General features: G+C 43.3%; 1 protein-coding gene across 1 annotated transcript in view; it reads left to right on the forward strand.

The window, feature by feature from the left end:
* Window positions 1–3,956: 3,956 nt before the first annotated feature.
* The window catches only part of LOC308422625 (uncharacterized protein), a gene marked incomplete at both ends in the record, with an annotated part of 100,313 nt that continues 78,798 nt past the window's right edge, over window positions 3,957–25,471 (forward strand). The window contains 8 exons of the mRNA XM_080919234.1: window positions 3,957–4,159; window positions 5,036–5,150; window positions 5,461–5,634; window positions 9,646–9,752; window positions 10,829–10,966; window positions 14,327–14,396; window positions 19,779–19,864; window positions 24,866–24,924. Coding sequence (XP_080775360.1) covers window positions 3,957–4,159; window positions 5,036–5,150; window positions 5,461–5,634; window positions 9,646–9,752; window positions 10,829–10,966; window positions 14,327–14,396; window positions 19,779–19,864; window positions 24,866–24,924 — 952 coding nt within the window. The remainder of the gene's footprint in view (window positions 4,160–5,035; window positions 5,151–5,460; window positions 5,635–9,645; window positions 9,753–10,828; window positions 10,967–14,326; window positions 14,397–19,778; window positions 19,865–24,865; window positions 24,925–25,471) is intronic.

Raw genomic sequence — 25,471 nt, forward strand, 5'->3', positions numbered from 1 at the left:
ATTTAAACAGTGTTGAGATTGTTTAAGACTACGGACATTTTAAAAGTCTGACTAAATGCTCTTGCACTGGGGATCAGGGAGTGGAATGCGGTTGTTTGGATGAGAATGGCCCCTATAGGCTCCTATATTTGAATGATTAGTCACAGGTTAGTAGTACACTTCGGGAATGATTAGAAGGTGTGACCTTTTGGGAGTAGTTGTGGCCTTGTTGGTAGAGGTGTGTGTGTGTGTGTGTGTGTGTGTGTGTGTGTGTGATTGGGAATAGGTTTTGTGGTTTCAAAAGCTCATATCAAATCCAGCGTCTCTTTCTCTGCCTGCTGCCGACAATCAGATGTAAGCTCCGGCACCATGCCTGTCTGCTTCCCACCACGATGATCATGGATTAACCCTCTGAAGCTGTGAGCAAGCCCCTGATAAAATGCTTTCTTTGATAAGTTTCCTTGGCCATGGTGTCTCTTCATACAATAGTATTATTCTCACTCAGATATCTTCCCTATACACTTGGAAAGCTGTGCTGGCTAGTTTTGTGTCAACCTGATAGAACTGGAGTCATCTGGAAGAGGGAACTTCAAATGAGAAAATCTCTCCATAAGTGTAGCCTATAGGCAAGCCTCTGGATTACATATATATATATATATATATATATATAAGTGACTGATGTGGAAGAGTCCACTGTGGATGTTGACATCCCTGGGCAAGAGGTCTGGGGTTTCATAAGAAAGAAAACTGTCAGGTGTGGTGATACACCCCTTTAATCCCAGCACTGGGAAGGTAGAGACAGGTGAATTTCTGTGAGTTTGAGGGCAGCTACATCTTTATTTAACAGGTTTTAAAACATTCAGGACTGCATAGAGAGACCCTGTTAAAGAAAACAGCAGCAGCAACAACAACAACAACAACAAAAAAAAAAAAAAAAAGGCAAACTAGGCAGGCCAGCTGGGAGCAGTTCAGGGCCTTCAATTTCTGTCTCCAGGTTCCTGCCTTGTTTGAGTTTCTGTCTTAGCTTCCCTCAGTGACAGATTGTAATCAAGATACATAATCCAAAATAAAGCTCTCCCCCTCCCCCGCTTTGTTCATGGTATTTATTACAACGTAGGAAGCAAATTAGGACAATAACTTCAGTACCTGGATTGAACAAATAAATTATTACTTACTATCTGAAGACTATAACTTTACTAAAGCAATTAGATTCCATCTTCATGTAGACAGAATCTGAAATCTCAGAGCCCGCCTGCATATTCAGCATGGATTTTCTTATGAGCTCCAGCTTCTGGCAAAGAGGGAAGTTTCCTTTTCCAGATGTTACTTATGAGCAAAGAACAAGGGAGAGTTCCACGCGCAGTCTCGGTCTGCTGGAAGGAGCTGCCCATGGGCCACGGAAGCTCTTGACTAGAGATGGGGTCACTCTAGTTATCTGAAGGAAGCAATTAGACAAAAAAGAGAACCTCAGCCTTTACACCGTATGTTGCATATTTAGCTCTATTTCTCATTTTCATTTGTGTAGGTGAATGTTGTTGTGAGATTTTTATGACATTGTTACTCTCTGAAACCTTAGGTTCTCTTTTCAGGCTAGGCTGGTTGACCACGAGGCCCAGGGAACTTAGTATCTGTCCTACAGCACCATGTCTGAGTCTCTTTGCATGGGTTCCAGGAATCAAACTCATATCTCTATGCTTCCTCGCAAGCTCTGCACCCCGAGCTGTCTTCCCAGCCACCATCTGCACCACTGTTGCTTTCAGACCCATCTAAGATGGTGAAGTTTAATCTTCCTTCCCCACTCCCTTCTCTTATGGATTTGTAGGATTTTAGAATATATTCTAGATCAGTGGTCCTCAACCTTCCTAATGCTGTGATTATTTTTGTTTCTACTTCATAACTATAATTTCACTAGTTATAAATCATAATGTAAATATCTGATATTCAAGATGACCTTAGGTGACCCCTGTGAAACAGTATTTTCATGTCCCCCCAAAAGAAGTTTCAACCCACAGGTTGAGAGCCACTGATCTAGAGGATATAGATTTCCTTCCTTGTGTGCTTATGATACATGATATACACATATTATGATACATGTTTTCCTATTTAAAATGTATGAAGGAAATAATCATTTTCTTGCTTTTCTTGTTAAAAAATTAAAACATCTTCAACCTCCACGGATGTTTATTTCACACGTAATTACAACCCAATACTTTTACAGGAGGAGTCACAGAATATGCCCATTGTTGTGGGTGTAGAGGGTGCAGGCCCCATACTTAGGGGCTAAGAGGCAAATGTGCTGGGGGCCGCATGGCTCTCTGGCAATGGGCTGGGCTTGGTGTTGGGCAGAGAAATGCTGGGATGAGGCACCTCTGTTACTTTAATCTTATTAGATTTGCAGTTACCGTTCAGAGTATGGAGTTTTATTATGGGTTTTGGTACACACACACACACACACACACACACTATGTTGCCTGTTTGGCCCATTTCTATTCCCAAATTATCATCCTTCTTGAATTCATGTCACATCTATTGCCTTCTCTTGTTCTAAACGATCTCCCTGTTCTGCCTAGCAACCTCGTCCCAGTGTTTGCCGAGATCCACTCGTTATGGAAGTAGAGAAATTGACAACATTATTTACACACTTCCACCAGCTGTCAACTGCCTGATAAAGCTGAGAGGACCGCCATTGCCTTCCTCTGTTGGAAGGCAGACGCCGCTCAGGATGTGTGGTAACCAAAGACTTCTTGACCTGCGTGGTTTTGGGATTGACCTGAATGGGGTGACAGAGAATGGAGAGATGACGTAATACAGAAAAGCTGGGACTGGGTGGACTGGGGTCTCTGAGAGAGATGCGCTAGCAAGATGGAAACTCAATGTGATGGAAATGTAGAACCAGGAGGAGGATGGGGAAGGAGAAGGGAAGGACGGGGAGGAGGGGAAGGAGGAGGGGGAGGAGGGAGAAGAGGGGAAGGAGGAGAGAGAGGAACAGAACAATGGGCAAGGCGGTGATACCAGGATCCAGCTGCTTAAAGTGGTATTCTAGCATAATTAGGAAAGAGATTTCTGAGACAACAGTCAAGTAAAAGGTTAAGTTCTTAAATATTACACCGTGATCCAAATAAACCTGAAGATTTTAAAAGGGGGGAAACATGAGCAGAAACCATACTCCCAAGGACCCATCAAGTGGGGTGAGAAGCAGCAGAAACGTGATCTCATTTTATCTGGAGAGCGTGCAGTTTCCTCAACATCAGCTTGCACACTACGCCGCGCACTATCACCAGCTATGAAATCACTAATGCAGCGTTCTCTTCTTGCAACTGCTGGTCTCTGGGGTGGAGTTGTGTGTGGGGTGGGTGTGGAGTTGTGTATAAGCAGTCTGTACGGAGGTTCTGAGATTTCTTCGCTTGCTTGCTTGCTTGTTGGGAAAGCGTCTCACTACAGTCATCCAGGCTGGCTGGGCATGCAAGATGATGCTGGCCTCAAGGTCGAATTCTGAGGAAGGTTTTTCTTGGAGACTAGCTTTAAACGGCCTGAAGATCCACCTTAAGGGAGTTATGTCCCAAGACTATAAGTAGGTCTTGAGCAACGGGACCATCCGCCTAGTGGCGCACACGTTTGATGCTTGAAAGCACCGTTGCTTACAAGCCTGGCATGCGCACTGAGCACTGTTGGTTGCATGCTTTGATTGGTTGCTGGAGTCTCTAGAGCACGTGCATACGGTGTTGCTGGGCAACAACAGTCCTGCCAACTGCCTAAGGGGTGGAGGAATGCCAAACCTTGGGGCTCTTCTGTGGGCGCATCCTGGCGAGATTCTGAGACTTGGTTGGCTTTACATTGGGACTGGCTGACAGTGGCTAAGAGGGACCTGGAAGAACTGGGCTACTGTGAGCACTGAGGTTGTTATTGGGAGGCACCAAGGCACTGTAAAACTGAGTTCTGAAGGGGTAGAGGTGGGGTGAAGAGCCACAGTCTGAGCCATGAAGAAGATTTTCAAGGGCCATTCGCCATGGGGCTTCCTGAGTTTTAGGCATGCTGAGAACCAAGAACCTCCCAGGTACCTCACTGGGTACGTGCCTATAAAAAAGATCCACAAAGCTGCAAGCGTGGGAGACATACCCCAAGTGCAGAAGATGCTCGAATTTGGGGATGTTGACGTGAACATTACTGACCGGAAGAAAAGGTTAGAGGGCGCGGGGTGGGGATGGGAGTTGGTCCGGAACAGGGGAAAATGAATGGCATCGGGCCCTACGGAGAGAAAACTGATGTTGGGAGTGGAGAAGGGAGGCTGAGACCTGCTTTAACAGGAGACACTTGCCTTCTTCCTACCATAGGCACCTCAGCACCTGAAACCCTGGATGCATCCAGAGCCCAGGCTTTCTTAAGAGAAGCAAAGCAAAAACTAAACTCTAGTTTAGTTGGTTCCCAAGCCCCATATAATTCTGTTTTCAGAGCACTCCACTGATAGTTTAAATGTGATTTCATCTGCAAAGTTGAGAAGACATAGCATTTTCTTTAAATGTGCACATGAAAAATAGTTAATAATGTGATGGGTCCTAGGGCACGGAGTTCATTCAATAAAATTCCACATTCATTTTAATTCATGGTGACAAAGGACTTGATACTATTTCCCGAGGGACCTTACACGGAGGCTGGAGTGTGAGGAGGACTTCGCCCTTCAGTTATTCCGGGTGGCTGGCCCTGGACACAGTATGTGAAGCTCTCAAGTGCCCCCTTCAGTTCCTTAGCTTCAGCTGCTTTCCTTGACGCAGAAGCAGATGGTCCACTGGAGGTCTTCACATCTTAGAGACCATCAAAGCCACGGAGCTTGTCAGTGTGGTCCCTAGTTCCGGACGTTTGCCGGTCTGTCTGGCGTCTCAGTTGCAATGCCTCCCCCTTGGGATCCTCCATGTTTAGCTGCTCTTTCCCAGCACCGCTAAGTAGAAAAAGAACTTCAAAGTAGGCTGTTCCGCTTCAGAAGAAAAGTCCCCGTAACCCCCACACTGCTGTCTCCCTGGCACACTGCCCGGTAGCCCTCAGGGCCCTCTTTCTCTCCCAGGACCGCTCTGCACTACGCCTGTGCCCACGGCCAGTCAGAAATGGTCAGCCTCCTGTTGTGGTACAACTGTAACATCGAAGCCCGAGACCAAGACGAAAGCACAGCTCTGATCAAGGTAACCAACTAGCGGGGCTGAAGGTGAACGAATCCAACCCCCAGATTACTGGGGTGCGGGAGGTCTGGACCCTGTTATGAGGCAGATGCAGTGCATGTACTCTGCCTTACTGGAGGCGGAGGCAGGAACACTGTGACTCCACACAAGCCCTGGATGTATATAGGTTATGAAAATACATTTTTAAAACTTAAAAAAAATGAATAAAAACGAATTTTCTGGCATTTAAGTGTAACCATTTGGTGAGATGCGTGGAAGGATTATCTGGAATTTCTTGAGCTGAGAGTCTGTTTCCTTGGGACAATCTCCGCAGGCCACACAGCGCCAGCATGAGGACTGTGTGAAGATTCTTCTGGAAAACGGCGCCTGCTCAAATGCCGTTGACGCCTATCAGAACACCGCCCTCCACTACGCGGTCTACAACAACGACACCGCCATCGCTGCCAAGCTTCTGTCGTTTGGTGCAGACATTGAAATGAAGACAAAGGTAACACACAACTTTATATCCCAAGTACTTAACAGGCATTTGCCTGGACAGTGTGTGGAGCCATTTCCACCTGTAGAAGCTGAAAGTGAGAATTCTTTTGGTTAAAACAATGGTTTGGAAGAAGTTAAGTGACAATGTTTCTTTTCTTTTCTTTTTTTTCCCAATTTTTTAAATTGGATATTCTCTGCATTTACATTTCAGATGTTATCTCCTCTCCCCAATCTCATCCCCCTCCCCCTCCCACTGCCTCCATGAAGGTGCTCCCTCTCCCAACCACCCTCTCCCACCTCAGCACCTTGGCGTTCCCCTACACTGGGAAAACTAGCCTTCACTGGATCAAAGGCCTCTCTCCTCCCATTGATGTTAGAAAATGCTATCCTCTGCTGCATATGCACCTGGGGCCATGGGTCTCTCCAGGCGAACTCATTGGTTGGTGTTTTATTCCCTGGGAGCTGTGGAGGTTTTGGTTAGTTGATCATTTTGTTTTTCCCATGGGGTTGCAGACCCTTTCAGCTTCTTCAGTTATTTCTCTAGCTTCTTCATTGGGGTCCTCGTGTTCAGTCTGATGGTTAGTAGCAAGCATTCCCAACTGTATTTGAATGACTCTGGCAGAGCCTCTGAGGAGGCATCCATATCAGGTTCCTCCCAGTAAGCACTTCTTGGCATCAACAATAGTGCTTGGGTGTGGTGGCTGCATATGGGGTGGATCCCTTGGTGAGGCAGTCTCTGGATGATCTTTTCTCCAATCCCTGCTCCTCTATTTGTCTCCTTATTTCCTCTCATGAGTGTTTTGTTGTCTCTTCTAAGAAGGACTGAGGATCCACCTTCTAGCCTTCCTTCTCTTTGAGCTTCATAAGTTCTTTGAATGGTTTCTTAGGTATTCCGAGCTTTTTAGGCTACTATCCGCTGATCAGTGAGTACATACCATGAGTGTTCTTTTGTGACTGGGTTACCTCACTCAGGATGATGCTTCAAGTTCCATCCATTTGTCTAGGAATTTCATGAACTCATTGTTTTTAATAGCTGAGTAGGACTCCATTGTGTATATGTACCACAATTTTTGCATCCATTCCTCTGTTGAAAGACATCTGGGTTCTTTTCAGCTTCTGGCTATTACAAATAAGATTGCTATGAACATGGTAGAGTGTGTGTCCTGGAGCTTCTCTGGGGTAAATGCCCAGAAGTGGAATAACTGGGTCTTCAGGTCCCAGTTATTGTCCAATTTTCTGAGGAACCTCCAGACTGATTTTCAGAGTATTTGTACCAGTTTACAACCCCACCAACAGTGGAGGAGTGTTCCTCTTTCTCCACATCCTCGCCAGCATCTGCTGTCACCTGAGTTTTTGATCCTAGCCATTCTGACTGGTGTGAGGTGGAATCTTAGAGTGGTTTTGATTGCATTACAAAGGAAGTTTGATAGCACACAATTTTATTTTATGTATCCATAAAAATACTTGAGAAAACTGTATTAACAGATATTAAATGTTCTTCAAATAGGTCATCAAAGGTTTCTTTTAAAATAGAATTTAAATATTTTCACCAGTTTTTCCTAATGAGAGTAAACATTTCCTTAGAATGTGGCCAGGCATGGTGGTGCACACCTTTGATCCCGGCACTTGGGAGACGGAGGCAGAGAAATCTGTGAGTTTGAGGTCAGCCTGTGCCAGTGAGACTCAGTCTCAACAAGCAAACAAATGAAGTCTAGAATCAGATTTGACCCGAAAACTCAAAGTAAAATGTTTTATGGTAAATGAAAAATCACATTGCTGCTCTCTGCGGTGAGGCTGAGTCAGGAAAAATGGTGAGAAGAAAATTATCTTAATGTGCAGAATGTATTGGAATGTAGGGTTCTCACCGGCAAAGACAAGGAAAGTCCTGTGGTTTAACTCTGCCCTGTCCGTTTGCTTAGAAAACTAAGCATGGTCAGTGTCTGGACTCAGAGGCAAAGGCAAGGAGCTGCCATAGCAGTGGTTATGGGTCAAACAAGGGGGACATGTTCCCTATTTTTGTCAGTAAGGACCATTTAGATAAGATTTGAAACTCTGCTCTCAAGACTGTGTGTTTTGCTGGCAGATGAACAATACATTGCATGTTGTTATTGTTGTTTGCATAAGAGATGGCTCTTGCTGGGAAGAGGGCCCAGGTTCAGGTCCCCTCACCTACACGGTGCCTAACAACCACTGGTAACTCCGGTTACTCAAAGGATTGATCACCTTCTTCTGACTTCCCTGGGCACTGTATGTAGGAGGTACACGTATATAGGCAAAACACCCATGCACATAAAACAAAAAGAAATGTATCTTCTTTAAACATATTAAAAATATCTCCATGAGCTTCTGACTTGGCAAAACATGGATTCAATGAAAGGAAAACATTTACAAAATCTCCCTTTTGCCCATAATCATGGTAGTTTGAATAGGAATGACCCCTATAGACCCCCGTATTTGAATGCTTGGTTTACAGCAAGTGACCCTGTTAGGAGGTGTGTCCTTGTTGGAGGAAGTGTGTCACTGTGGAGACAGGTTTTGAGGTTTCATATGCTCAATTCAAAACACACAGATTCTTTACTGCCTGAGGATCGAGATGTAGAATTCTCAGCTTCTTCCCCAACACCATGTCTGCCTGCACACCACTGTGTTTGCTGCCATGACAGTCATGGTCTAAACCCCGGAAACTGTAAGCCAGCCTCAATTAAATGTTTTATAAGAGTTGGTGTGGTCATGGTATCTTCTCATTACAACAGAAAACCTAAGACAAGCACTTAGACTCGGCAACAGCAGAGAGAGTAACTCAAAGGCTGGAGTCAAGGTGATCCAAAAACAGTTTCCCTACCTGTAGATTTATGTTAAGTCGATACATGATTGGACAGTGGAGAGTAGGCGGGGAAAAGGTAGGGAATGGAAGAGGAGAGAGATGAAGGGAAGCAAGATGGATTTGGAGAAAGCAGACTTAGATCCAGGTGGACTTAATCGACGATAAGTAGATATGAATATTTTAAGGGTTTCTGTAGGTCATTTTATCTCATATAGAAGGGGCACTTTGTGTCTTTGTCCATTGGATATAATCTTATTGTATCTTATTGTATATATTGTATATATATATTGTATATATTGTATATATATTTCATGTTAATATCTTAGAAATAACTCAACGGAATGTCTAAAACCGAACTATAATCACAGTGTATTTTAAATAGTGCATTTTCAGGAGTACTGTGTTCTAGCTCTGTGTGAGGAAGAATATGCTCAGCTTATTTATTTTTTTATGAATGAGCCCACTGTAGCTGTCTTCAGACATACCAGAAGAGGGCATTGGGTCCCATCAGATCCCATTACAGATGGTTGTGAGCCACCATGTGGTTGCTGGGAATTGAACTCAGAACCTCTGGCAGAGCAGTCAGTGCTCTTAACCACTGAACCATCTCTCTAGCCCTTTGTTTGTTTGTTTTTAGCCTGTGAATTTTATTTTAATATAGATAGATCTTCAGTGCCCCATGTTGGAGCAGCATCACATGACTTTAGAAAGATCAAATGTCTCTCTCTCAGGACTTAGTGGAAACATATTATTGGAACTCTCAAAACAATATGCTGTTTTCTCCAAAGCAAATGTCTCTACAAAAAGAGCAACAACAAATAGGAAATATTCAAAACGCAGCATCCCATTCTTCAGGGTCTGGACCACACACATAGCCTTGCAGCATTCTCCAAACACAATCACCATCTTATCTCTGGCCCAGATAAACTTAACCCGTTCAAGAAACATGCTTCTTTACTGCTCTGGACTTACTTGGCACAGCCTTTTAAGGTGGCCTTGGCGTTCAGAATGCTGACAGGAGCTGAGTTTTTGGAGTCCGAGACTTCTGGGCTGAGTTTGGCAAACACTGCCCAGAGTTGTATATGCGTGCCTGGTCAGCTCTAATGAGGGGTGGTTTCCTTAGCAGGGTCTTAGTAGATTTGTGGCTGAGCAAGAAACACTTAACTGTGAGTTAGGAATTGCTTTTTGTTTCCACAGAATGGCTACACGCCACTTATACTTGCGGTGCTAGAAAACAATCAGAAGATGGTGGAACTCTTGCTGCAGGCTGCAGCCGACATAAACGCCCTGGATAACTGTAAGAGGTATCTGTGAAAACTCTTAAAACCTTGCGACAGTCTAGAGTGACTATGGTCATATAAAGCATCAATATGAACATCATAAGGATTTAACTTATGCTTATAGGAAACACATTAAAACAAATGAACAGCTAGGCAGAAATTAACTGTTCAAATTAGTCTCTCAGCAAATAGCAGGGCTCACACCTATTTTTTAAAAAAATATTTATTTTATTTATGTGAGTACACTGTAGCTTTCTTCAGAATCACCACAAGAGGGCATTGGATCCCATTACAGATGGTTCTGAGCCACCATGTAGTTGCTGGGAATTGAACTCAGGATCTCTGGAAGAACAGTCAGTGCTCTTAACCACTGAGCCATCTCTCCAGCCCCTGAGCACCACTTATATGTCTGGTGTCCAAGGAAGTCAGAAGAAGGCATCAGATCCTCTGGAGCTGGAGTTTTAGATGGTTGTAAGCCACCATGTGTGCGCTGAGGACCGATCTCATATCCTCTGCAAGAATAAATGCTCTTAACGGTTGAGTTATTCCTCCAACCTGAATTATCTTCCCTGCTAATACTTTACATCAATAACTTAAAAACACAAGCATGCTCCTTATTTGGCCTGCTGCTGGCTATGAGTTATGGTATATCACATCAGGCTAGGGCAGCAATGGAAACCTTGTCACTTAATTTCACCCATGTCAGGTAAGTGATGTAGTATAGCACTGTCCGTTGCCAGGCACAGAACACTACTGAGTAGCACAGGGTGGCTCGGGGAGTTCTGCTTCTTCCCTTTCTGCACTGGAGATAACAAAGGTCAATGAATGCTTCCTTCACAGTGCTTCTGTCTGCTCTCAATTGCTAATGGCCACTCTAACACACAGGCAAGAGAGGAACTTGGTGAGATGTAGCTCAATAGTTGTTAATATGACTTCATTAACGTGTGTTAGGGAGCCTGGTGGGGTGGAACTTGTCTGGTCCATATAGTGAGTACGAGGTCAGCCAGGGCTATGTAGAAAGACCTGCCTCAAAAACAAAACCAAACAATAACAACAAATAAAGTGATTGTGACAGGGCGATGTTCCGTTTGCTCTTCCAGGTCTGCCCTTATACATGCTGTGAGAGCTCAGTCTAGAAACATGATCAGCCTTCTTCTCCAGCAAGGCGCTGATGCATCTCTGGTGGACATCTATGGAGCCACTGCACAAAGTTACTCTGTTTTTGAAACCTTTCAAGTGTAAGTGTTCATATTATAATACAGAATAACTAACTTCAAGCAAATATTTTTATTGGTTATAAACCATCCATATTTATACATCCAGTGAAAATTCATAGCTCACTCTGGGAAATTTTGGAGTGGCCATGAGTTAGTTGACTTCATCCATTAGAAACTAAGTAAAATGCTAGACTAGGTTGGGTTAGCAAAGGGCACGGAGCGCTCAGACCTTTCATTTGGCAGAGCTGGGGACTGAACTGGGATTCACATATGCTAGGTCTCTTCAACCAGGAGGAGCCGTGCTCCTAACCCCTCCCTCACGAATGCTAAGTTCTTAAGATTGGAACCCTTTCATTCCAATTAAAGATTCATGTGGGAATACAGTGTCCCATCTTTAAATTGTCTATCTATTTGGGTCTTTTAATATAAAATTTAGCAGAAAATGTGGTTATCTACTCTTGTGAGCTGTCTTCCTCAATATCATCCTTTAACATTTTTTAAAATTATTTTTACTTTACACGTATGGGAGTTTTGCCTACATGTATGCCTTTGGACCATTTGCATGACCTGCACTTGCAGAGGCCAGAAGAGGGTGTCTGAGCTTCTGGACTGGAGGTGCCATGTGAATGTCAGGAAACAAATCTAGATCCTCTGCCTGAGAGCCAGTGTTCTGAACCCCTGATCAAGCTCTCCAGCCCCTGGTCTTTACAGCTTTTAATGTCTGAATCTTTTTTTCCTCTGGGAAGAGATGCCTAACAACCTTGTATAGTGTTTCTTTGGCTTTTCTCCATTCAGACTTCTGGTTAACTAACAGAAGCCATCTAGGAAAGGCTGGGGCAAGCAAGTAAGTTGTCTGGAGATGGCCCATTGTTCTGCATGGCTGTGAGAGGCACTCTGAGGTGCAAGGTCACTTCATCCAGGGTTGCTTCTGCTGCTGCTGTGCCTTTTCTGTCACCTAGTACAGAGCCTAATGATTGCTCGGCATCAGCCCACCCTATCGGACACATTTCCTGCAGATAAATACAAAGATGTACTCTTGTGTAGTAATGCTGTATAGATGAATTCCTCATAATGATTTTATAGAACTCTTAAATTGATGCGAGCAATCCCCAAACCCCCACAGAATGAAAATACAAATAGGCTCTGTAAACCTTCACGTGTCATGAACAAATTGCACTAGGATAAGAAAGCAGGCTTGAAACAAATTTGTGATCAAGGAAAAACATTCATTTTCGGTTAAATCCAAGGATGGAGCCACAGATGCACACTGCGATAGGTAGGCCACATGAAACTGTCGCTTTGAACTTATAATGAGCTTATAGAATGAAACACGGATTTGAACTTACTATCAACTGTAACTCCCCTTTTGTGTAACATTTTATCTATGAGGTAATTTTATAAAGAACTTTTGTTAAAGAAGGTATAAAAAGGCCAGAAAGAAGAAATAAAGTGTGGCCATTAGGGCTCAGCCCCATCCAACAAATGTATATATGTATATACATATATGCATGTGTAGATATATGTGTGTATATGTGTATGTACGTATGCATGAACACTTGTGGAATGGTTGGAACAAGTTGTCCAGCCTGGCCAAAGTATGTGTCTGTGTGTGTCTGTGTCTGTCTATGTGTGCACTTGAATTCTCCCTTATTTCTTCTTTTCTCTCTGGCTCACAAAGAGTTAGCGAACTCCAAGCCTCCAGCATGACCAGTGAGAGGCCCTTGAGCAGAGAGAAACTAAGCCTTTTTGTTAATTCCTCTGCTGCTACCAGCTTGAGTCAAATTACCAGAAGCGAGCAGCTTTTAGCCACAGAATAGCAAGAAAGAGTTAAATTTCCAGAGGCCTTCAACTTCTGACCCCAAAACAGTAAGAGTTCCAAGGCCAGAGATCATCACCTTGGTCCTATGCTATGTCCCACTTCAGTACTTGATTGTTCCCAGGGCTGGTCCTCAGCAATGAATGTTTCCAATGGATTTCTTAGCTGAGTCCATTCAGGTAGCAAAAGATACAAGAACCAGTCACTGGCTTCTCAGTTCATTGTTAAAGATGAAATCTGTGCACACAAAGTACCTTCAGGCCCTGACAGTGCACTGGCTGTCACTCTTAGCTGTAGAGCCCGGTGAGACTGGTCCTGGAATGTTTTCTTAGGTTGAGAGAAGTAGAAGCAGAAAGAGGAAATTGCAAGCTTGAATTAAGTTGACTTAATGACACATAGCAGAGAGTGGTGGCACACACCTTTACTATCCCAGCACTGGGATGAGCAGGAGGTAGGGGAATCTCTGTGAATTTGAGGCCAGCCTGGTCCACATAGTGAGTTCCAGGCCAGCCAGTGATATACAGTTAGACTCCATCTCAAAAAACAGATAGACAAACCCCAAACAAACAAACGAAACAGAAAGGGGTGTTAGAAAGGAAGGAAGGAATGAAGGCAGGGAAAGAGGGAGAGAGGGGAGAGAGGGAAGGAGAAAAGGAAGGAAAGAAGGAAGGAAGGAAGGAAGGCAGGGAAAGAGGGAGAGAGGGGAGAGAGGGAAGGAGAAAAGGAAGGAAGGAAGGAAGGAAGGAAGAAAGAAAGGGAGGGAAGAAGGAAGAAAGAAAGGAAGAAAGAAAGGGAGGGAGGGAAGAAGGAAGGAAGAAAGGAAGAAAGGAAGGGAGGGAAGAAGGAAGGAAGAGAGGGAGGGAAGAAGGAAGGAAGAAAGAAAGGAAGGAAGGGAGGGAGGGAAGAAGGAAGGAAGGAGGGAGGGAGGAAGGGAAGAAAGGGAAAGAGGGAGTGAGGGAAGAAGGAAGGAAGGGAAGGATGGAGGGAGGGAGGGAGGAAGGGAAGAAGGAGGGAGAGAAGGAAGAAGGAAGGAAGGAAAGGAGGGAGGAAGGGAGGGAGAGAGGGAAGGAGGGAGGGAAGAAAGAAGGAAGAAAGGAAGGGAGGGAGGAAATGAAGAAGGAAGGAAGGGAAGGAGGGAGGGAGGAAGGGAAGAAGGGAGGGAGGGAGAGAGTAAGGGAGGGAGGGAGGGAGGAAGGGAGGGAGGGAGAGAGGAAGGAAAGAAGGAAGGAAGGAGGGAAGGAATGAAGGAAGGAAGGAAGGAAGGAAGGAAGGAAGGAAGGAAGTCTGAGATGGCTTAGCAGTTAAAAGCATAATGCTCTTGAGGAGCTAGCTGAGTTTGTTCCAGTTAAGAACTACACGCCAAGTAGCTCCCAACTACATGTAACTCTAGGCCCAGGGGCTCCCATGCCCTTGTCTGGCCTCTATGGGCACTAAACACCCACATGAATATACTCCCCTGCAACATAACTTAACGATACAAATTTAAGTCTTTAAAAAATGTGTCTAGTGCCTGGACAGCTTGCTTCTCTCCGGACCCGCCTCTCACTGTCCTTCTTACTCTGCAGACTCTCCCAAGGCCCCGGTCCCAGTTCTCTTGAGCTCCCAAGAGAGGACGAACACAGCTTTGATACAAAGGTAAAAGCTCATTTCCGACGCTGATAATTTTTGCTATGGGGGTTCAGGGATTTAGCTCAGGGACTGAGTACGAGGGTTAGGTTCAGTCCTCACCTCTGAGTGGGGGACATTTGCTGTAAATTTGATTTTGTTGTACCCTAATAACAAAGTTGGGGTTAAGCAAAGGCTTTAACATAGACTTTACATTCAAGCATTAAGGCTGAGAGGAGCTCAGTAAGGAAAAGAACAATATTCTGAAAACATGGCGTAGGGTTCTCAGTGAAGAGCCATCCTTGTTAGTTTTATAAATAGCCTTTGGTGCCTTCTAGGGTAACATTGTTCAGGGGTTTGTGGTCCTTGTTGGGTTTTGTCAACTTGACGCAAACCTACACAAGGGGTTTGGGAGAGGGAATTTTAACTGAGAAAATGCCTCCATAAAATTGACTGAAGGCAAGTCTGTGGGGCATTTTCTTGACTGACAATTGATGTGGGAGGGCCTAGACCATTGTGGGTTGGGCCACCCCTGAGCACCTGAGGTTTATAAGAAAGCAGTTGGAGCAAGCTGGTAAGCAGCTGGTAAGCAGTGTTCCTCCATGGTCTTGGCCTCGGTTCCTGCCTCTAGGTTCCTGCCCTGGCTTTCCTGGAAGCTGTAAGATGAAATTGAATTTTTCTCCCCAAGTTGCTTTTGGTCTTGCTTGTTTTATTATAGCAAAAGAAGTCCTAAGACATTTGGTTAGAAAAAAATTCTCTACCTTTTGTAAATGAGATCTTACAGTAAATGGTTCCTGGGTGTGAACTGGGCAGAATTAGAGGCTGACAAGAAACATCCTTAAGTCACAAGGACAAAGGGATCCCTGCCGTACTAGGTCAAAGGCAGTTGAGAAACAGACTTTGATTGCAAATGAAGTTCATAAAATTATGAGGTCCCCAGAGCTGCCTGTTAACAGCTGGGACACAGTGAGGGTAAATGGAAGCTCACATGTGTTTAGGTCTAAGCTTGGTTCGTTGCTGTTGTAAGATGTTATTTGAGATACCTGTACAGAATGCTATAAAGAGCCTTCACACTGAATTACCTGCATTGTGTTGGGAGTCCTGGGTCTGCTGACTGTTCTGTCACCAAATTCCAGATCAGCAACCTCTTAGTTTCTCCTGTCTTTGTTTCCTGCCTTAATTACCCCTTCTGAGGCTCTTTTCCCTTGATATGTAAGGACTGTATATGGCTGATGACCTGTTTTCTGAAGCTAGCCCTCTGCTGAGTAGGGATGTGACCCTGTCTACCCAGGGACTGAAAAATCTTTATCTTGTTCATCTAGTAGAGCGGTGGTTCTCAAATGACCTTTTCACAGGGTTCACATATCAAACATCCTGCATATCAGATTTACATTATGATTCATAAGAGGAGCAAAATTACACTTATGAAGTAGCAATGAAAATAACTTTGTGCTTTGGGGTCACCACAACATGAGGAACTGTGGTCGCAGCACTAGAGGGTTGAGAAGCACTGCTCTGGAGCCTCATGAAGGCTGTGGGTCTGGTAGGAAGGATGTTTTTATTTAGGACATCAGAGGATGTCGTACCCGGTCCCAAGATCGACACTAACGGTAATGGCCATTTTAGTATAAGGTGCCTGGTTTCCACAAAGGTTTGATAGAAATCATTAAAATGTGCATAGAGTTCAATGTAGATTTAGTTTGGGTGTGTAAATCACCAGTCCAAGGCCATATTGCCCTAGTTGTGAGGAGCATTATTGCTGCACAACTGGACACAGCACAATCTAGTAATGAATGGCACAAGCTTGCTCCTGTACTTCTGTTAAAATCCCAAGGACCTTCTGGATTTGTAATGTGGCAGTCCTTTTCATCTTATGATTTTAAGATGAGTTGTGAAAATAAATATTAATACATATGCAAACTAACATAAAATCCAAGAAGCAATCAAGCATCAGGACAGATTAAAAAGAAACTATAGTGAAGTTGTGATCACTGCATCTGGTTATAGCCCAAGAGCCTAAAAGAGAAATATTGAACAATTTAAGCCACAGTGAGGTCATAACTGTGGATGGAGTTAGAGCTGGAGTTGGCTTTGTACTTGAGGTCTTCTCTTGTTTTTAGAGAGCTTTGCAATCTCATTATGTTTTCCCTGGTAACTGGCTTTGCCCTTAGGCTGTTCTTAAGCCTCTGGGGTCTCATAGGGGACAGACTTTATTCTAGAATAAGGCTATCCTAACTTCCTCATTTCTTTCAGTCTGGGGAGAGTAGGTCACTGTGTACTCCTAAGGTGTCAGCTGATATGTATACTCACAGCATGAATGTGTCTGAGTGTGAATGGTTGTTTCACACGCTGGGCTCAGTCAGAGACTGAGCAGTAGGTTCACATGAGCTTTTTTTTTTTCTCCTGATGTCATGAATGAGAGAGATTGCTAAAGTTCTCAGATAGCATGAATCATGATGCTTTACTTTTCCACTGGCCTTCGTGGGACAGCAGGATCTTGTGTCTCTCTTGAATCCCTCTGCCGTTGGGTTTTCAGATCATATGTGTCTTTGGGTGGCCCATTATCTCTCTGCTTCAGTATTAAACATGGTTTCAGATAATTCTTGCAGAGACAACAGAGTCATTTCTCTGTATCTTCATCCATGTGTCTGGGAATGTCCCCTAACTTAGGAGATATTCCAGATGTTCTGATTTATCATTAGGCCACATCTGCGAAGTTCCCAAAGCCGGGGCTGACATCATTAATTCCACTAGCTTTTGGGAATAAGTTTCTTCACAAGTGTGTTTAATAAGGAATCTTGGGTTATTGATAAAGGCAGGGAATGAAGTCCCCATGTTGAAAAGTAAGCTGGCATCCCCCTGCCATGTCAGGAGTTATCTGAGGATCCTCAGGGGTCTCTTGCAGTCACTGAGAAATGAGAGCTTTCCTGGCTTTGGTCCTCAGGAGCACTTAAAGCAGAAGCCCTTCCTTCCCTTGCTGGATGACAACATTCTTCCTTATGGTGATCCCTCTCTTGCTGAGGGGCCAAGCTGGGGTTCTTAGAACTCTGAAGTGGGCAGTTAGTTTTTAATTCCTTTGTTTCTAAAGCTGTGGCAATCCTTTCTTCCTTGGGATTTTTTTGAAGGGGAAGATTTTTATTTTTCCTTGGGAAATGTATTACATGTACACAACACACATATATGCATAAATGTGTATTTGGTTTCATATCTACTCTTTGGTTTCATATCAGCCAGAGAGCTGAACAGCTGGTCCAATTGGTTTTGGCTTTGGGTCACTTGGTGAATTACATCTGTGCAATGACTTTAGTTAGTGTGCGTAGTGTGTGGGTATTTTTGGCCAGTAAGCTGTTTATGCTGGAGAAAACTGACAGTTGAATCTAGAGTTTTTGTTTTGTTGGTGTATTTGTTTGTTTTTGTGTGTGTGTTTAATACATGCCTGTGTGTGTGCACATGTGTGTGCTATAACAATATTAAACCGTATAAGGCAGGAATATTCTTCAAATAGATTGAAGCACATTTGTAGAACATCATGGGCAGGCATAAAAAGAAGAATGGAGCAAAATCCCTGTAGCATTCCAAGGAAGGCTTGCCAGGAGCTGTCCCTTTCTTCTAAACTATTGGCTATCTGTAGAATCTGGAGATGGGAATCTCAGTTGAACCTACTGAAGGAAGGGCTTCTGCTTTAAAGGTGTCTGCTCCTGAGGACAAAAGCCCTTTATTTTTCTATTGTTTCAAGCAAGCAATTCAAGTAAGCATAGAAAAATGAATTAAATAGAGCCTGCTTTATTTTAGCGTCATGTAAGTTTGTAGAAAAGCTTGTTCTGTATTCTGCACTTTTATGTTGGGACAGACAGGGAACAAAACCTGGAAATTTAGACAGTTATGATCAGATTCTCAAAATCCATATTACAAAGTGATTGCATTGTAAACCATTCCATTGAGCATGTCTGACTCTCTTCAGCTAAATGAAAAATTTGTGTTTACCTAAGAATGACCGGTTCTAGAAGCACTGAGCCAATGACTGTAAATGTCTGATTTCTGAAATGGTTGGTATTACAGACTTTGTAGTACCTACTCTTCAGGGATTAGAACATTAACATATGATTCCTTGGATCATTTCTAGTATTTGGAATGCTAGAAGCCTTCCTCACTACTTAGTCCCTGTGCTTCAGCTTGCTTGAGTTTGAGGTCCCCATGTTTATGTGACCAAGAGCTCGTGTGTTAGAATCATTTCAATATTTTTGAATGTGAATTGATGAATTGCCAATTGGATTTTCATAATGTAGATTTGAAAGTAAAACAGTGTGGATTATTCTAGTAATTATGCATCGAAATTCGAAAAATATTCTTGATGTTAAAATTGTGTGATTTCAGGTGATTTATTTTGAGGTACTGAATCATAAATACGTAGGGAGAAGCTAAGAAAACAATAGCATTAGGAAAGAAGGCTTGAAGCATATTCCTCATGTCCTTCAACTCTGATCTTCAGCTAGGACCTTAGATTAGCATTTCTTAAATTTTCTAAACCATGTGTTCTGTTCATTAAATGCACCTTTTCACACTACACGTTACCTTCTAGAATTTTAATTGCCTTTTTTTTTTGTTCAAGTGGAATATGGAGGTCCTATTGTTTTTCCAATTTATGTTCCTATCTATTAGAAATGTCACCGTTTTCAGGTAATCATAGTTAGCTTTGACTGGATAACAGAATTACTTCTTTATAGCAACAAAATGAATATTTTTACTCTGTGTGGATTACAAAAAGATTAATTAAGGCATAAGAAAAGTATTATTGGTAGTATACTAACCAAGGTAAGATATTATTGAAAGACAAATGTCTAGAATTTTCCTAAAAAGAAAGTCATGTAAATTTAAGCTGCGCAAACATTGAAACATCTAACAAGCAGACACTTTAAATTTCTTCAGTCTCTCACTGGAAGCATGACTGACAGGTGTTGGCCCCAGAGACCCTGCCACCTTAAATACAGTTAAACGAATATTGTCCATAACCTCTAGAGAATGTTGGCACCATTGGAAAGTTCTTCACAGTGCGTGTCCCTGAAACTTGACTTCCTTAACTCAAGACCTTTGCCACAAAACCCTGGACAGAGGAGACAGGGAATCTGGAGGCATGAGCAGGCATGGTAGGTGATTTGGACCCTTAGGAGCTATAAGTGTCCTTGGAGCAGACAGTGGCTGGCTTCTTTGAAAAAGAGCTGTAAAGGCACATGGGCCAACATGGGTCAGCATGCAGCCCTTCACAGTGGGGGCAGCAGCACCTGGAGGGAGGAGAGACTCTGTTTATTTACCCTGAGCCCATGATTGCAGACACAGGTCCATTCATAAGATGCCAGGGCAGTTAAGAAATATGTAAGTTAGTGAGTTCTTGAATTTTTTTCTTTTTTCTAACAGGATAGCTGCGGACCATGTTCACACCGCACCAAGGAAGATGACCAAAGGACGGAGGAAAACATAGATGCAGTTGACACGCTGGGGAGGTACAGCAGCTGCTTGTACATACCTTTAGTTAAAACAAGCTGAGGTGGGGTGTTGTGGGATGGCTAGAGTATGGTGATGTTGCACCGGTAAGAGGAAACTCATTTGCAAGTATTTATTGGTAGTTATTGAAAGCCATGCCTCCGAAGCCCGGGTTAATCATAACAGCAATCATTCAGAGTGGGAAGACAACCGCGTATGATGATTGATGTTCCCCTTCAGGAATGCCTGATATTTGCAGTTTGCAGGCTGAATTTTGTCATAAGAGCTTAGAGCAGTGAAAAGGGTTTCCAAGGGTGACACTGGTTGTTACAGGATAGCCTTGAACCAACTGACCCGGCGCTGTGTTTCCTTTTCCTCAACTTCTCTCACACGTGCCCACCTACAAATCGGAGCTGAAATGACTGGGGATGTTTATGGGATGGCTATGCTTGAAGTTTTGTTTTGTTCTTTTAAGACTGTTAGCACTCTGTTGTTCGTGAGTGGCTATTAATTGAGACCATTCAATTGTGTCAGATTTTTCTTTACTTTTTCCTCTGAGAAGCATATTTGTGGGAAGAAAATCCTTTGACTGGATATAAAAGTCATAGGTACCATATAAAAGAAAGAACTCGAGTTTAGTTCCTTCCTTTCTTATTTGCTGGATGTATGACTAGGGACTATTAACATTTACTGTCTTTCCTGACACAGGGAGGGTTTCGCATGCTCACTTGGAGGTGACAGGTGACACATGCTCGTAGAAGGCTGCCGGAAGGCATTGTGTCCTTCAACGCTGACTTCCGGCTTAGCAATATCATTCGTTCACTTAGCTACTTTGTCATTGTACTTGGTGGGTTTATGCAAATTGCTTTTACTTCTTTGACCTTACCTGAGTTCCAGTACATTCCACTGCACTCAGAGACCAATACAGAACTTTCTGTCGCAGCACTGGCCCACATACACTCTCGCACCCGTGAACTGTGGGTAGAACTTGTTCATTATCGTCAAGGTGGGAGCATGGCAGTGTTCAGGCAGACATTGCACTGGAGGTGCTAAAAGTTCTACATCTTGCTCTGAAGGCGAACAGGAGAGAACTGGAATCCTCTGGCAGCTAAGTGGAAGCTCTCTAAGACCATTCCCACATTGACACACACATGTGCACACACACACACACACACCAGGATAGCTGGAACCATCTTCTATAATAAACGAACTGCTGGAGGTGTCGCATCCCAGCTGTCAAGTAGTAATAGAAACAGCACGACATTTGCCTAAAAACAGACACGTTGATCAAGGAAATGGAATCTAGGAACCAGGCATAGGTCCACTCACCTGAGTTTTAAGACAGCATCTTCAACAAATGATGCTGGCCAAACTGGATGGCTATTTTGACGTTTCATCTGACACCAATTGGAATGCCTAAGATGGATAAAATGAATGACAGATCATGCAGGCAAGGATGTGGGGGAAGGGAGCACTCATTTTATTGCTGGTAGGAGTGCAAACATGTACAGCCACTATGACAATCTGTGTGACAGTTCCTTGGGAAGCTGGGAATAATCTGCCTCAAGATCCAGGTACAACACCCTTGGGCATCTACCCGTAGGACTCAACCTCTGCTCTACAGACGCTTGCTTAGCTATGGACATTACTGTTCTAGTCACAGTAGCTGGGAAATGGAATCAACAGGAATGTCCTTTAACAACGGACAATGAAAATGTGCTGCATACACAATGTGGAATATTATTTAGCTGTAAAGAAAAATGAATCATCAACTTGTTAGGTAAATGGATGGACCTGGGAAAGATCACACTGAGTGACGTAGTCTAGCCTCAGAAAGATGTCACACGCTCTCTCTCATTGGCGGCCCCCAGCCCCAAGTCTTCATGTGAGTGTGTAGAAAGTACAGAAAGAAGGAAAGTAAAAGATCATTGCCAGGAAGCGGGTTTGGGGAGCAGCACAGGGAACAGCAGGATTCCAGTGATCTGATAGGGGAAATGGGAACAAAAGGATCTTCCAGCTGGGGAAGGAGGTAAAATAACAGTTCTCTGAGGAGGCACAGAGAACCATACTGTCCACGATTTACCTAAAAACCTGTAATACACACAACTCATGGTATAAATATGCATATATAGTTTTAAGGAACTTTCTCATCTCAGCTGATATGCCAAAGACAGCAAACCGAAAACCCCAACAGCAGACATGAGAACCCTCTTTTGAGTTGTTGGCCAGATCTGTCCCAAGAAACTCCCAAAACAGAGTGCGTTGCCCTTGGTTCTTTCCCTGGGTGTGGAAGGTAAATCTCTCTCGATGAAAATATCATGCACTTCAAAATCATAACCCAGAGACCCCTGAGTAAGAACTGATCTAAAAGCTTCCTCCTTGAGCCTTTACAGAACCAGAAGGCACTGTGCAAGCTTCCAAAAGAGGGAGAAACCCAGCAGTCCTTCCTACCCAACTATGCTGCCTGTGAGTCATCAGTTACCAGCATGGCAAGGCAACCTCAGTGGTGCAAGAGCAGCTGGCTCTGTTTGGACTTAGTCTCTGACTGGATTTAAGAGCCACTCAACTAGAGGGAAACCATGCCTGGGACTGGGAGCCAGGCCAACCACTTAGTGCTAGGGAAGTCATAGACTGTGGGAGAGACTCTGCAGTCACTACTTTACTAAACCAGCACAATCCCCAACAGCAAACTATAAACATTTGTCCTTATGCCAGCAGATAAATGTAGTCTTTACCCTTCATTAAGAAAATGTCCCCTTGCAACTGATGGAGAGAACTTCAGAGTACAGCCAATCAAAACGCAGAGTTGTAGAGCCCAGGCATTATGGAAGCATCTATAAAACAAGCCCCATACCTAAGGCTCTGGAAACTGTGGAAGAGGAAGTTGAAAGATTGTAAGAGCCTGAGAACCGGGGAGTTTGCTTTGAGATTGTAGTGTTAGAAGCAACATCCATAAAGTCCCACCAACACGATGGCCCAAACATGCACTGAATAAGAACAATACCAATGAGCAGGCCAAAGTGGATGGATAAACACCCATGAGGCCCCAAACACAAGGAACTGCAGGCAACTGAGGAAAGCTGAGGGTGAGAAAGATAGCCTTCCCCAGGGAGGAGCACAACAACTTGTCCAGTGCCAAATGGTCTGCCCTGAAAGCTTATATACAAGCAACATTAACATTAGGCTGGATCAGGCTATATGTAGGAACGTGTACATGTATGCACATGAGTATGTGTGCATGTTCATGTGTGTGTGTGTGCATATGTGTGCATATGTGCATGTGTGAGTGCATATGTGTGTGCATATTCATGTGTGCATGTGCATGTACGCATGCACATTCGATAATAATGAAATAAGAGACCATGAATTTGATGGAGAATGGGAAGGATATGTGGAGAGGTTTGGAGGGAGTAAAGCTAATCTCAAAAATTCAAAAAGAAAAACTATGAGCTCTGAGCTGTTGCTGCTACAATTCCTCCACTCCAGCCATTATGAACTCTAAGCCTCTGAATCATAAATCCCATTAGACACTTTTTTAAAAAGTTGTCTTTGTCTCAGTGTTTATCATAGCAACATAAAAGTAAGACCAGGAGCCACACTCTGAGCAGCTAACTAGGTCTCCCAGATGTAGTCACACACAGCACACAATTTCATTGTTCTCCACCCCAAACTTTATGTAGAATCCACGTTAACCCATGCGCCCATGACGACAGTGTTTGAGGGGCTCCTTTGCTTTTCCACTGTAAACTGGAGAGGTGCAGATAGTGCTGGAGGATGTTTTCTTCCTTCTGTGAAGTCTCAGGTGGCAGGATGCCCTTCTGGGCTCTTCTCCAGGGTACTTCCTATGCTTGGTCCCACAAATGACCTGTTGTAGATGGTGATGAATCTCTCCCAGGGAACTTGCCTTTCTTTCCCAGTTCTCATGGAGATTAACTGTCATTCTGTGGGTGATAGGCCATGTGTTCATATGTGTATACCAAGAATTTGATCAGAGGCCTGGTATGCCAGTGCATGCCTGTAATCCCAGCACCCACACAGCAAAGGTAGTCAGGTCTCTGAGCTCCGGGGCACCCAGACTACAAAGTGAGACCCTTTCTCAAGATAACCAACCAGCCAAATAAACAAGCAATATGGCTCAGTTTGAAGGAACAGTGGTCAGCCTCCAACTCTGGTCTTTGCTTTTACTAGTTTTCCATGGACAGTTGTGATTAACTAGGATTATTATAATCGATGCCAATCATGTTTAAGGTAATGAGAATTTATAGTTACAAATAATTATCTCTTCTGAATTACATATCACAAAAATAAAACAGGTAATAATGTAATTTAAAAGATTTCTGGTAAGTGCAGACATTGTTTTTTGTTTTGTTTTAGATTTTTGTATTTTATGTATGTGAGTAGCTGTCTTCAGACACACCAGAAGAGGGCATCAGATCCCATTACAGATGGTTGTGAGCCACCATGTGGTTGCTGGGAATTGAACTCAGGACCTCTAGAAGAACAGTCAGTGCTCTTAACCACTGAGCCATCTCTCCAACCCCAGCATTTGTTGTTTGAACCTATGATATGACATATCTCTGTGATTCTAAAGAAGTCCAGCTCAGAGAACAAAGTATACTGTTACCTGATTATTTCTCTGCTCATGTTTTCTTAACATCTCAAGTTTTGAACATTCCATGATAAAGAAAGCCAATAAAATACTTATCCCTTAGAAGAACTTGCATATGAGAAAAGAAGCTTGTCTGTTTGGAAAACATTCTTGGGTACTTTCTGTGATGTCAAACTGGCCCAGTTTTTGATCTGAGCTGTATTACTTTTGATTCATGTTCATTTTGTGTACATTTTTACATTTTATTCTTTGATTGAAAACTCAGGAAGGAACTTTGGTTGCTTAACCTCATAATATTCACCCCCATAATTTATAAAAACAAGCCTTCAATTGTTTAATGTCATTGTTTAATACTTTTCATATAACTACTAAAATATTAATTTTGTTTTTCACTTTTTATTTATTGCTAAAGCCAAGCTAATTTAAAACACAAAAAGAAAGAACTTGAAAATTGTGAAGACTGCAGTTCAGGTAAGTCCTCTGGTTAATTCAGGTCTGCCTGCCCTTGATAAAGTTGGAGTAAGAAGGACTGGTCAGTGACATCAGTGTACAGACTGAGTTTGTATTTGTGTGCAGGGGTGCACATGTGTGTGTGTGTGTGTGTGTGTGTGTGTGTGTGTGTGTGTGTGTGTGTGTGATTGTGCCTGTGTGTCTGTCTGTGTGTTATTCTATCGTTGGTCTGAACCTGTAACCTTCCTTTTATAAGTATAGCTTCTGTTTGGGGAAAATACTAGAGTCCAATCATTTGTTTTTTCAAAGTAGAGTGAGGGGGGAAAGTTCTCTGATTGTAGTAATCTCATTTGTCTTTGTTTCATTTCCTGTTGCTGTGATTAAAATACCCTGGAAAGACCTCCTTAGAGGAGAAAGGATTTATCTTAGTTTACAAGTCCAGAGTTAGCAGCAGCCAGAGCCTGAGGTAACTGGTTACATTAAGTATGTGGTCAGAAGAAGAGAGGAGTAAATGCGCACATGCTTGTGTCTAGCTTCTCTCTCTACTGTTACAGAGTCCAGGATCTGT

The sequence above is a fragment of the Micromys minutus genome (genome assembly GCF_963924665.1).
Source record: "Micromys minutus genome assembly, chromosome: 1".
NCBI classification, from domain to species: Eukaryota; Metazoa; Chordata; class Mammalia; order Rodentia; family Muridae; genus Micromys; species Micromys minutus.